The sequence below is a fragment of the Podarcis vaucheri genome (genome assembly GCF_965113315.1).
Source record: "Podarcis vaucheri genome assembly, chromosome: 11".
Taxonomy (NCBI): domain Eukaryota; kingdom Metazoa; phylum Chordata; class Lepidosauria; order Squamata; family Lacertidae; genus Podarcis; species Podarcis vaucheri.
The window spans coordinates 50,291,813-50,304,153 of NC_138749.1; the positions used below are offsets into that span (position 1 = coordinate 50,291,813).

The following is a 12,341-nucleotide window of genomic DNA, read 5'->3' on the forward strand; positions in this document are numbered from 1 at the left end:
TCAAGTGGACCTGATCCCTTCCCGATATTTCTTAAATATTTTTCCTTGTTGTTGCTCTAGTGTCATCAGCCTGACAATGGCTGATGCATCATAATCTTCACCTAGGCACACACAGGGACAGATCTCAGCCCAGAGAAGCAGCAGTGACAACGGCGGCAGCATGAGTAACACAAATTCTGTGTCTGGACAGGGCTCTAATCCCAATTTGGTTTCAAAGGCAGTCAATACTGACCTGAAAGGGTAAGACAGAGACTTCATCTCCAGCAGGAGCATTCAGGAGTGGGTGGGTGGGCGGGCCTTTCTGTTCCCTGAGGGTCCTGATCACCCCCCCCATGGGCTAGCAAGCACAGTAAACCATTTTGGAAAGGAAAGTTGTGATGTTAAAGATTAACAATCTTCTTTGGTGATCACTCGTAGCCGAGTAAGATTGTCTTCCATGAACACGGTCTTAGCAGTGAGTCCGTAAGTGACTGTGGAGGCCAGTTCTGGATCTACACGTCCTTTCACAGTGGGGATGTAGGTTTCCAGGTGGGAGTTGATCGTGGTGAGGGTTTACCAAGCATGCCGTCCTCTTAGCATGTTTCTTGTCCTGAGTTCGAGCGTCTTCAAAGCCCATGAAACCTTTGGTAAAGGCTGTTCTCCAACTGGAGCACTCGCAGGCCAGTGTTTCCCAATTGTCTGTGTTTATACTATATATTTTTCTGATTTGCCTTGTCTTAAAACCTCTTTTGTTGACCACCAGCATTACGCTTTCCATTTTTAAGTTCAGAATAGAGTACAGTGGTACCTCTGGTTGCGAACAGGATCTATTTTGGAGTCCCGTTCGCAACATGAAAAGAACGCAACCCGCAGCGGCGCATCTTTCCAGTACTTCCGGGTCGCCGCGGGACGTAACCTGAAAGAACATAACATGAAGCGGACATAACATGAGGTATGATGCTTCAGGTTAAATCTTTTCAGGTTGCATCCTGCGGTGCTCCGGAAGTAATGGAACGGGTTACTTCCGGGTTTCGCCGCTCATGCATGCGCAGATGCTCAGAATGATGTTACGCACATGCACAGACGAGGCGAATTGCAACCCACGCATGCGCAGACTCAGGTTGTGTTCTGCTCATGATGTGAACGGGGCTCCGGAACAGATCCCTTCGCATCCAGAGGTACCACTGTAGTTGCTTTGGAAGACGGTAATCAGGCATCCAAACAACATGACCAGTCCAACGAAGTTGATGTTGAAGAATCATTGCTTCGACACTGGCCATCTTTGCTTCTTCCAGTACACTAACAATAAAGCAGGCCTGCCAAACCGGGTTGATTGTGCAATCCTATTTATATCTACTCATCATTCAAAGCTTTATGGTGCAGCTTTAAACATCCATGCCATCCCCCCCAAGAATCCTGGGAGCTGTAGTTTGTTAAGGGCGCCGGCAGTTTTTAGGCGACTGCCTATTCCTCCCACAGAACTATAGTTCCATGGGAAGAGGGCTTGAGTGCTCAACCACTCTTGAGAATTGAAGCTCTGTGAGGGGAAATGGGGTATCTCTTAACACCCGCCGGCACCCTTCACAAGCCACAACTCCCAGAATTCTTTGGGGGAAGCCATGACAGTTTGAAACAGTATCACAGTGCTTTCAACATATGTTGAAATATTCTTTTCGTTCCATGTTGGAACGAAAAGATATTCCTTTAGTTCCATGTTGGTGCATATCATAAAGGGAGCTAACTATCAGCTCATGGACCAAATTTGGGTTGCCAAGCTATTTGGGGCAAGCCATGCCCAGCTGTTCTACACCTGACATCATGCGAAGGGCAGACATCCATGGCTAGTAAATGGATTAATTCCAGAAGATTCATTCAGGAACTGGCAAAACCTGACAGGGTTTCAGGCCAGGAATAATATTTTGGTTAAATTCTTTCCTAACTCTGCAATTTGATTCCAGACCATCGCCAATGAAAGGGGTAAGCATGTGACTTGATTTGTTTGTTTTCTGTTTATAGGCACCACCTTTCCTCCAAAGACCCCATAGTTTCCCCACCTCTGCTTATGCGCAAAACCACCCTGTGGTAGGGAATGTGGCAGGCCCAAGGTCATGGCCAAGTGGGGACTTGCATCCCTTCCTCTCTGGTCCAACACTCTTAACAACTGGACCTCCATGACTAAACCACGTGCTGGTTCTTTTTGTCATATACTTTATAGATAAGTTCAGTTAGGGGTGGGAAGGAAGGGAATTGTTCTCCTCTGTGTTGTTTGTCTCCCCCCTCTGTATTTAAATAAGTTTTAAAAACAGCAACATCCACATGGGGTGTGTGTGTGTGTAAAACCAACTCTTGTCATGTTCCAGGCTGATTCATTGCCATTTGCCAAGCTTTTCATACAGACATGGAATGATTCCAAAGCTCTACGTGATGCCCTGGAAACAAGATATGAAGTATCGGGATATGGCTTTAAAGGTAAGGGAAATACATTTTTTCCTTGGAGACTCTCATTTTAAGAAGGACTCTAATTTTTGAAAGATACTAAGCATCGACAAAGTACCTGTTGAAGTCACTGCAATTTGAGAGCATTTCTTATCATTAACATAGATGTAATACAGTAATGTATTACATCTATGTAATGTAATACAGTAATTTTATTTTTTAATACCCTGCCCATCTGGTGGGGTTGCCCCATCCACTCTGGGCGGCTTCCAACACATATAAAAACATAATAAAATGTCAAACATTAAAAACGTCCCAATACAGGAAGTTGAATGATGCATATATCATTCAATCATATCCTCCATTGTAACTTTTCTATTAATAATAATAATAATAATAATGTCCTGATACAGGAAGTTGAATGATGTATATATTGTTCACTCATATCCACCATTGTAGCTTTTCTATTATTATTATTATTATCATCATCATTATCACCATTATCACTATTATTATTATTATTTCTTACTCACCCTTCGTCCTAAGTTTCCAGGGCATGTTACAATCTAAATTACAGTATTAAAAACATTTTCAAGCAAATGACAATCACAGGACTAGGATGCGTGCTGAAAACATACATCTCAGATGTCAAAGACCAAAGCACAGAGGCAATGTTAAGATATACCGTATTTTTCGCTCTATAACACGCACCAGACCGTAACACGCACGTAGTTTTTAGAGGAGGAAAACAAGAAAAAATATATTCTAAACGAAATAGTGGATATATGATTTTTGTGGTTCATGCTGTGGCCACAGACATGTGATCTGACAATGAGTTTGGAGTAGCCCAATGCAAAAATCCTGAGGATCCATGTGGATCCATGCTTTGTAACCACGGAGGAAGGAAGGAAGGGGAACCATGGATCCTCTGCTCATGACTGCAGCAGATTCCCCTGCCATCCGTAGGCATTCACTCCATAACACGCACAGACATTTCCCCTTACTTTCTAGGAGGAAAAAAGTGAGTGTTATGGTGCAAAAAATACGGTAAATAAAGCTTGTTTGGAGTTGGTCTTTTGGCGACATTGCAGTTCTTTGAAGAAAGCAATTGCCCTGTGGTATCTTCTCCCCAAATTAGGCTTCTTCTGATTCTGTGTCCTGTTGACTGCACAGAATAAGGAGTTCACGCCATGCTTTTTCATATACTCTAGCGCAGATAAAGCTCATTTCACACCATTTTGCAAAGCGATTTCCCTTATACGATGCATCTCTGTTGGCGATTTTCATACCGCTTTTACACACTGAAGAACCAAATGGCAAAACCAGAGAAGTACAAATCCCAAAGGACTTCCTAAGTTCATAGTTGCTTAATTCTTTGTGTTTTATTATTGGTGGTGATGTTGTTATTTATTGACAATTGCTTGAATTCTTTTCCTTAGCATGCTAAACTTGTTGAGCTATATACTGGTCCCCTTGAAGACAGTCTGTTTCTGGAGAAGCGTGAAAGGCATTGTCATGGAGAAGACCGAAAGCAGCTTCTTCAAAAAGTTCCCTGTCAACTGACCGTTGAAGACATTCCCATTTATTCCCATCTTTCTAGATACCATAAGTCCATGGTGGCTTATGGCTTCAGGATTAGACTCTGAGGTGCTTTTCTCCAGTGACAGCTGCATCGGCCACAAATTAAACACGGCTGCATGAAAACAGCGCACAATTTGTTCACCCTTTTTCTAATTGTGTTAACTTTTGCTCAAGTCTGTAAGATGCTCTTAAACAATCCAGTAGTAAAATCAGCACCAACTAGGCCCTTGACAACCTTCGAAAATCTCCTCCTAACAACAAAGGGACATGGCAAGGGGGTGGTATCCGCAATATACAAAATACTGCTCCAAAATCCCACAAACCTCGGCATAATCTAAAAACAATGGGAGGATGACATAGGCTATGAGATTAACCTCACCCAATGGACTAGAATGTGGTCTAAACCTCCCTTTAAATCCATATCAGAGAAAAGAAAAGAACTCACTCTTAAACTGATTTACAGATGGTACCTAACACCAAAGAAACTAGCGCTGATACACCCAGGAACATCACCAAAATACTGGAGAGGATGCACCTCCACAGGCACATACGTCCACATGTGGTGGGAATGTCCCAGAATACAACTCTGGACATCAGTAATACAAGAAATATGCAAAATAACTAAGCAAGTAGTAGAACTCACCCCAGAACTGGCCCTATTGAACACCTTCCAAGATAATAATGCCCACTCATAAAGAGCTCATAACCCACATACTCTTAGCAGTCGGAAGCAGCAGAGTCAGACACTGGAGAGACCTGTCAGGAGTGAACATGGACCAATGGTATCAAATAGTATGAGAAACAGCCTTACTAGAACCAATAAACTGAAAATGACATGGGGACAAATAGAAGAAGACTAACCTGATCCAAAAATCCACACCCACTCAAGCACAAAAACAAATCTCACTACAGCCCACCAAAGACAACCAACCAGACCCACATATTTATTTTTTTAAAAAAGTTTGTAAGGTGTTCCGTTAAACGAATGATGTGACTTTTTCTTCCTTCTTCCTGCTTGGGTGAATTTGAAATTTGATTGGCAACCACTTCAGAGATTTAGGCTAGGGTTTTTCCTTATTAAATAATCGGGTCATTATACGGGGATGTTTTATGAGGAGCATCCAAGTCTCTGTGTCAAATCTAACGTTCTCTTCTTGAGTCGGGTAGAGTTGAAAGGGAGCAGACTTTCAGAAATGGAAAAAGCTGCGAACACACTACCCCCATTTCAGACAATCCATTGTGAGCCATGCCTGCTCAATCTCCTTTGATTTTTCATTTTTAATAATTGGGCCTTGGCAGTTTTCTTCTGTTTAAAAAAGATGGCACCGGATTGTAATTGTCCGATTGCGGAAGGTATGGAAAGAAAGTTTACCTCTTTCCTTTCTCACGGCAATAATGAAAAAAAACCCTCCTCTGAAGGGTTTGACGCCAATGGATATTTTTCTCCCAATGCAAGTAGCAGCTTCAAAGGGGAGATTTTCCAAGGGACCACAAGAGAAGAGGAAAGTGTTAAATTTTCACTGCAGTCCCAATGATTCCTGGCACATGCACACAGGCTGATGCTATTTGCATTTTTTAAAAGCATGCTGGTTAGATGCAAAGAAACCTACGGAGGTATAAGGTAAAGGTACCCCTGACCGTTAGGTCCAGTTGTGGATGACTCTGGGGTTGCACGCTCATCTCGCTCTATAGGCTGAGTGAGCTGACGTTTGTCTGCAGACAGCTTCTGGGTCATGTGGCCAGCATGACTAAGCCGCTTCTGGCAAACCAGAGCAGTGCAGGGAAACGCCGTTTACCTTCCTGCCGGACCTATTTATCTACTTGCACTTTGACGTGCTTTCGAACTGCTGGGTGGGCAGGAGCAGAGACCGAACAACAAGAGCTCACCCTGTTGCTGGGATTCAAACCGCCGACCTGCTGATCGGCAAGCCCTAGGCTCTGTGGTTTAACCCACAGCGCCACCCACGTCCCTATGGAGGTGCAAAGGTAAAAGTAAAGGGACCCCTGACCATTAGCTGCAGTCGTGGCCGACTCTGGGGTTGCGGCGCTCATATCGCTTTATTGGCCGAGGGAGCCGGCGTACAGCGTCTGGGTCATGTGGCCAGCATGACTAAGCCACTTCTGGCAAACCAGAGCAGCACATGGAAACGCCATTTACCTTCCCGCCGGAGTGGTACCTATTTATCTAATTGCACTTTGAGGTGCTTTCAAACGGCTAGGTTGGCAAGAGCAGGGACCGAGCAACAGGAGCTCACCCCGTCGCGCGGATTTGAACAGCTGACCTTCTGATCGGCAAGTCCTAGGCTCTGTGGTTTAACCCACAGTGCCACCCGCATCCCTAAAAGGTAAAGGTAAAGGTACCCCTGCCCGAACGGGCCAGTCTTGACAGACTCTGGGGTTTGTGCGCCCATCTCACATCTATAGGCCGGGGGCCAGCGCTGTCCGGAGACACTTCCGGGTCACGTGGCCAGCGTGACAAAGCTGCATCTGGCGAGCCAGCGCAGCACACGGAACGCCGTTTACCTTCCCGCTGGTAAGCGGTACCTATTTATCTACTTGCACCCGGGGGTGCTTTCGAACTGCTAGGTTGGCAGGCGCTGGGACCGAGCAGCGGGAGCGCACCCTGCCGCGGGGATTCGAACTGCCGACCTTTCGATCGGCAAGCCCTAGGCGCTGAGGCTTTAACCCACAGCGCCACCCGCGTCCACCCGCATCCCTACAGAGGTATAAATATGTGCAAACTTCCCCAAAATAGAAGGGGTAGGTAAGAGAGGAGACAGCTGCCTGGAGCCCAGTAGGGTGCACCCCAAAAAACACAGGGACTCTTCTGCAGACTCTGTCGTCAGCAGGAGGCACATATCCTGGTCCACCTCTGCAAATCCACAGGCTGGCGCAGTCCAAAGTGGGAAATAACAGGACTGTTGCAGGGAATTCTGAGACTCGCCTGCTGCTGAGGGCCTGAAGGGCCTTGCCGGCCTCCTTCCATCTGGGCTTTCTTAAAATTGCTTTTATTTTTTATCTATGTCATTTTAAATTGCAACTGATATTAATGCTGTATCCTTAGTTTTAGATTTTATGATTTTATGATTTATGTGGAAATTGTTTTCCATTTGGTAGTTGTAATGGGTTTGAGTTACTCGTGCGTATACTGCCGCCGTTCTAGGCTTAATTGCCTTGGTTAAACCGTTCTATTATTTTTTTGTATGATTGTACGCTTACTTTTTGTATAGCATGAAAATAGCATGAATAATTTATGTTAAAATGTCTATTTTTGTATCTGTTTGTCCTTTCCCCCCCTCTTTTTCTTTTACAAATTCTGAATAAAAATTTACTTGCAAAAAAAAAAAAAAATAAACCGTTCTGATTGCACAGCCCATCTCCGCGTGGCTGCCTCAGTCACTAGCAGAATCTGTCTGTGGGCGTTTCTTAAACCTTTTCCAGCATAGAAGCTGTCTGACTCCCAGTCGCCTCCTCCTCTCACTGCGCAGGAGTCTTCTGCGCAGGGAGGGCGTGGGTAGTGGAGGACCTGTGCTCTCCTCACTGATGTCCAGAGAAGAATCCCGGAGTTCTCCCTCCGCTTTCCCCATTTGCCCCCCTTTATCCCTGGTGTTGCGCTGATTTCCTTCCTCCTCTACCAAACTGCTTCTCCCCCTGGTGCTGGGTCCTTCGCCTGCAGAATCTGGGAGCCTTCCCTTTGCCTCTCGCTCTGATGTCAGTTCCCTGACAGTAGTGTACTTTTTGGTTTGTTTTCTATATTGCTTATGACTTTTGTTACGTTGGTAATTATGTAAATCTTGTCATGTCGTAAGCTGCCTTGAGCGTTGTTTTAACTATGGAAGGGCGGCATGCAAATAAAATGATGGTGGTGATGGATGATAATGTGCGGGAATTGCTTTGAATGCTCTCAAATGCTGTAGAACTCCTAATTATTATTTCCACAACACTTGCCCCAAATGCTCAAAACACTTTCCGTTCATGATTTAAGCAGATACGCCAGATGAAATGTTGGGCTAGGGGCAGAAGGGAGAAGCATTTGATGAGATGTTTTTAGATTGCCCATACTATTTACAAAGACCATTAAGTGCCCGACTCGGCTGTGAAGTGTAATAATTAAATGTAAAATATACCAATGCACCGAGATACTTTTAAAACTCTGCAGCACTGATACAAATACATAATTCTGAGCGTTTATTTAAATTAATTCCAGATTTGGGGGTCTGGGGAGGATTTCTTGCTAATAAGCACACTGCAGGGAGAAGCAATTTTTAAACAATTAAGGACTTACGGTTCTGAAGTTGCCATGGAAACAGGCAAGCAGAGGTTTTTTTAAAAAAAATAAAATAAAACACTTAACTACACTTTATATGTGCTTAGTATTGTCCATCTACAGAGATTATATTTTTTTAAAAGCAGGTATAATCATTCTAAACAGCAGGTGTAAAAAAAGTCTCCCCCCACCCTCTTGAATAGAAGTAGAACACATATATTACTGGGTTTTTTCCCCCCTTCAAAGTTACACGGTAGATAATCTCTACATCACGTAATGCAATATTTATAGCAAGAAAGGGAGATTGCAGTCAAAATAGTTATTAAACCTTTGTGACTTTTCGCTCCTCTGTCAGCACTTCTAAATAGGGTTTTTAAAAATCCAAGAAGGTATACATCACCGTTTTCCCCCCAAGAAGGGACTCTCTTTGACTTCACAGTAATGTAATAAAAATTATAATTCATGAATCAACGCAAACCAGAAACAACCACTTAGAAACAGCCCCGCATCACCACTATTGCAGCGGAAGGAGACAAATTTCAGGAAAATCAGATAAGAAACGTCTGAGGTGCAGCAATATAAAATATAATTCCCCCCTCCCTTCAGGTACCAAAGAGAAATGTAAAAGAATAGTTAGAATTTTGAGTTCCACTTTTCATCTGAAGTAGGGTCACCATATGTACCGGAAAATTCCAGTAATGTCTGGGAGGTGGGGGTTAAATTGGTTCCCCAGGGTTAAATCAATAGTAAATGTCCTGGATTTTATCTGTTCCCCAGCAAAAGCACTGTGCAGCAGTCAGTTCCTTGTTGCCTCCTAGATGGCAATTTCGGAAGCCCGATCGCCACCCTGCTGTCCACCCCGAAACAGCTCAACAACTTTTTGAACAATGTCCAGATTTTTTACTTCTTGAAATAAGGTAAAGGTAAAGGACCCCTGGACGGATAAATCCAGTCAAAGGCAACTATGGGGTTGCGGCGCTCATCTCGCTTTCAGGCCGAGGGAGCCGGTGTTTGTCCACAGTCAGCTTTCCGGGTCTTGTGGCCAGCATGACTAAACCGCTTCTGGCGCAACAGGACACCGTGACGAAAACCAGAGCGCACGGAAATGCTGTTTAGCTTCCCGCTGCAGTGATACCTATATATCTACTTGCACTGGTGTGCTTTCGAAATGCTAGGTTGGCAGAAGCTGGGACAGAGCAATGGGAACTCACCCTGTTGTGGGGATTCGAACTGCCAACCTTCTGCCAAGAGGCTCAGTGGTTTAGACCACAGCGCCACCATATTCTTGAAATATGGCAACCGGAAGACCACCAGGACTATAGACATTTCAGGCATTGCTGCTCACATGATCCAGAATAGCTCATTGCAGGGCTTTCTGCATAGCTGCCCTCGTTCTGTGGAACAGCATCCTTGTTGAGGTGCAGCAAGCGTGGCCTTCGCCACTTGTTATCTGTTCTTGTTCCTTATTAATTGCTTTCCACATCAGGGGTGTGCGGTGAATTTTTTTGTAGGGGAGCAGTTGAGGGCCAGAGGCACCAGGATGTGAGAGGGATGGGGGGGGGGACCCGTGTCACACGTGTGACGTTGTGATGTCCTGACCTTGTGCCTCCCTCCCTAAGCCAACCAGGAGTTTCCCGGGCTTTGCAAAGGAGGTGCCAGGGCCCTTAAGGGATGCTGAAGCCCTCGTGGCTCCTTCCCAAAGCTGGATGGGCTTTGGGAAGATGGCAGGATGGATCTTGGACCCAGTGGCATCGGAACGGGGGTGCGGTAGGGGCGTGCCGCCCCAGGTGTCACCACTGAGGGGGGTGACAAACTGGAAAGAATAAGTATTTAAAAAATAAACTTATTGAAGCTCCTCTCCGAGAGGTGGGGGGACTTCCTGGGCCCTGGATGCCACTCCCCTTGCCTTGGGACCTTCGCCCTGCCCACAACCCAGCTGGCCAATCAGCTGCAGGCTGAGGGCAGGGCAAAGGCAAGGAAAGGACTGGTGCTCTCAAGACCGACGTCCGGATGCTGCCAAGGCTCCCTGCCAGCAGCAGTTGGGTTTTTTGGGCCGCTGCAGCGACCTGCCAAGGAAGCAGTGGCCTGCAAAGGCCAAGGCCATGCTACAGAGGCCGAGGCGGCCACCAACAGAGGTTGGGCTCTGGGCAGCGCGGGCGCCATGGACGACCTCCTGGGCTGCTAAGCCAAAGTTGCTTATACTCCCAATGTTCAGTAAATAAACCAGAAAATGACACCTGCGACTGTATCTTATATTTCCTTCTTTTAATAATTTGAATGTGTGTGGGGAGGGGGTTGACAAGATTTTTTTTGCACCAGGTACCACCTGATCTTTTTTTTTTTTTTTGCATTTTTAAAAGATTTTATTAGTCTTTCCATATATATACATTAAATCCGTGTTTCATACATCTCATACTTTTGGACTTCCTTCAACGTCCTTGACATTCATTCGTATTTCTCTCTTTATAGCGCATTCCATTCTTTCGTACTGCCATTAATACCATCTTTCAAACATTGTTTTCCATAAGCAATACTTCTTGGTGTTTTACAGTGCCTCTTTAAATCCTACTAGCGTTGTATTTACTAAACATTTGTTCTCCAGATAGTCCGCAAATTTTCCCCAGTCATCTATAAATTTTTGATCCTTCATATATCTAATTTTCCCTGTTAATTTATCTAACTCCGCATATTCCGTTAATTTTAATCTCCACTCTGTTATCGTTGGGCCTTCTTCCTGCTTCCACTTCTGCGCCACCACGATTCTAGCAGCTGTTACCGCATACTGGAAGATTTTACAATCCTTTCTTTTAATGTCTTTTCCCACCATACCTAATAGAAAAGCTTCGGGTTTCTTTACAAATGTGTAGCTTAATATCTTTTTGATTTCATTGTAGACTTCGTCCCAGAAGCTTTTAACCTTCCCACATTCCCACCATTGGTGATAGAACGTCCCTTCTTTTTGTCTGCATTTCCAACATTTGTTATCTGTTTTATACATCTTGGCTAGTTTAACGGGTGTTATATACCACCTATATAACATTTTTAACATATTCTCCCTTAGCAGTACACATGCTGTAAATTTTATATTCACTCTCCACAATTTTTCCCAATTCTCCAATTGAATATCATATCCAAGGTCCTTTGCCCATTGAGTCATCACTTTTTTAACTTTCTCATCTTTCATGTTCCATTCTAACAGTATTTTATACATACTTGACAGATTTTTCCGATCACAGTTTATTATCTCTCTCTGAAATTTTGATGTCTTTTCATCATATCCCCTCTCTTTCACTTCTTTTTTAAATATTTCATTTATCTGATAGTAACTCAGCCAATCGTATGTATATCTTTTTACCTGGTCATATGGTTTAATTTTCCACTTCCCTCCTTCCTTCAATACCATTTCTTCGTACCTACCCCATTTTTTCCCCATATTGACTTTCTTTACACTTATCAACTCCACTGGTGATAACCAGTGTGGGGTTTTTGGTTCCAGTATGTTCTTATATCTATTCCAAACTTCTATCAAAGGTCCCTTAAAGATATGGCTGCAAAATCCCTTATGTACTTTTATCTTATCTCTCCACAAATAGGCATGCCATCCAAATTTGTTCTTATAACCTTCTAAATCCAATAACTCTGTATCCTCCAACTTTATCCACTCTTTAATCCAACAAAGGCATGCCGCCTCGTAGTACAGTCTCATGTCTGGTAGGGCGAAGCCCCCTCTTTCAGTAATATCTGTTAATATCTTAAACTTAATTCTGGGCTTCTTTCCTTCCCAGACAAATCTAGAAATCACCCTTTGCCATTCTTTAAAGTTTTTTGTGCCCTTTATTATCGGAATTGTTTGGAATAGAAAGAGCATTTTGGGGAGTACCATCATTTTGACCATGGATATTCTACCCCAGAATGATAATTTCATCCTTGCCCAAATCTCCAGATTTTTCTTAATTTCATTCCACACCGGGATGTAATTATTTTGGTATAAGTCAATATTCTTATTGGTAAGCCAGAGTCCTAAATATTTAACCTTTTTGACTACTTCAATTCCTGTTTGTTCCTGTAGTAATTCTAT

At 44.0% G+C, this 12,341-nt stretch overlaps 1 protein-coding gene across 1 annotated transcript; it reads left to right on the forward strand.

Annotated features, from left to right (window-relative positions):
- Nucleotides 1-68: 68 nt before the first annotated feature.
- On the forward strand, nt 69-4,121 carry SPMIP10 (sperm microtubule inner protein 10). Its single transcript, XM_082191684.1, is given in 4 exon segments — nt 69-120; nt 123-240; nt 2,340-2,448; nt 3,855-4,121. Coding segments are annotated over 4 exon segments (471 nt in total). The 5' UTR covers nt 69-83; the 3' UTR covers nt 4,062-4,121.
- Nucleotides 4,122-12,341: the final 8,220 nt, after the last annotated feature.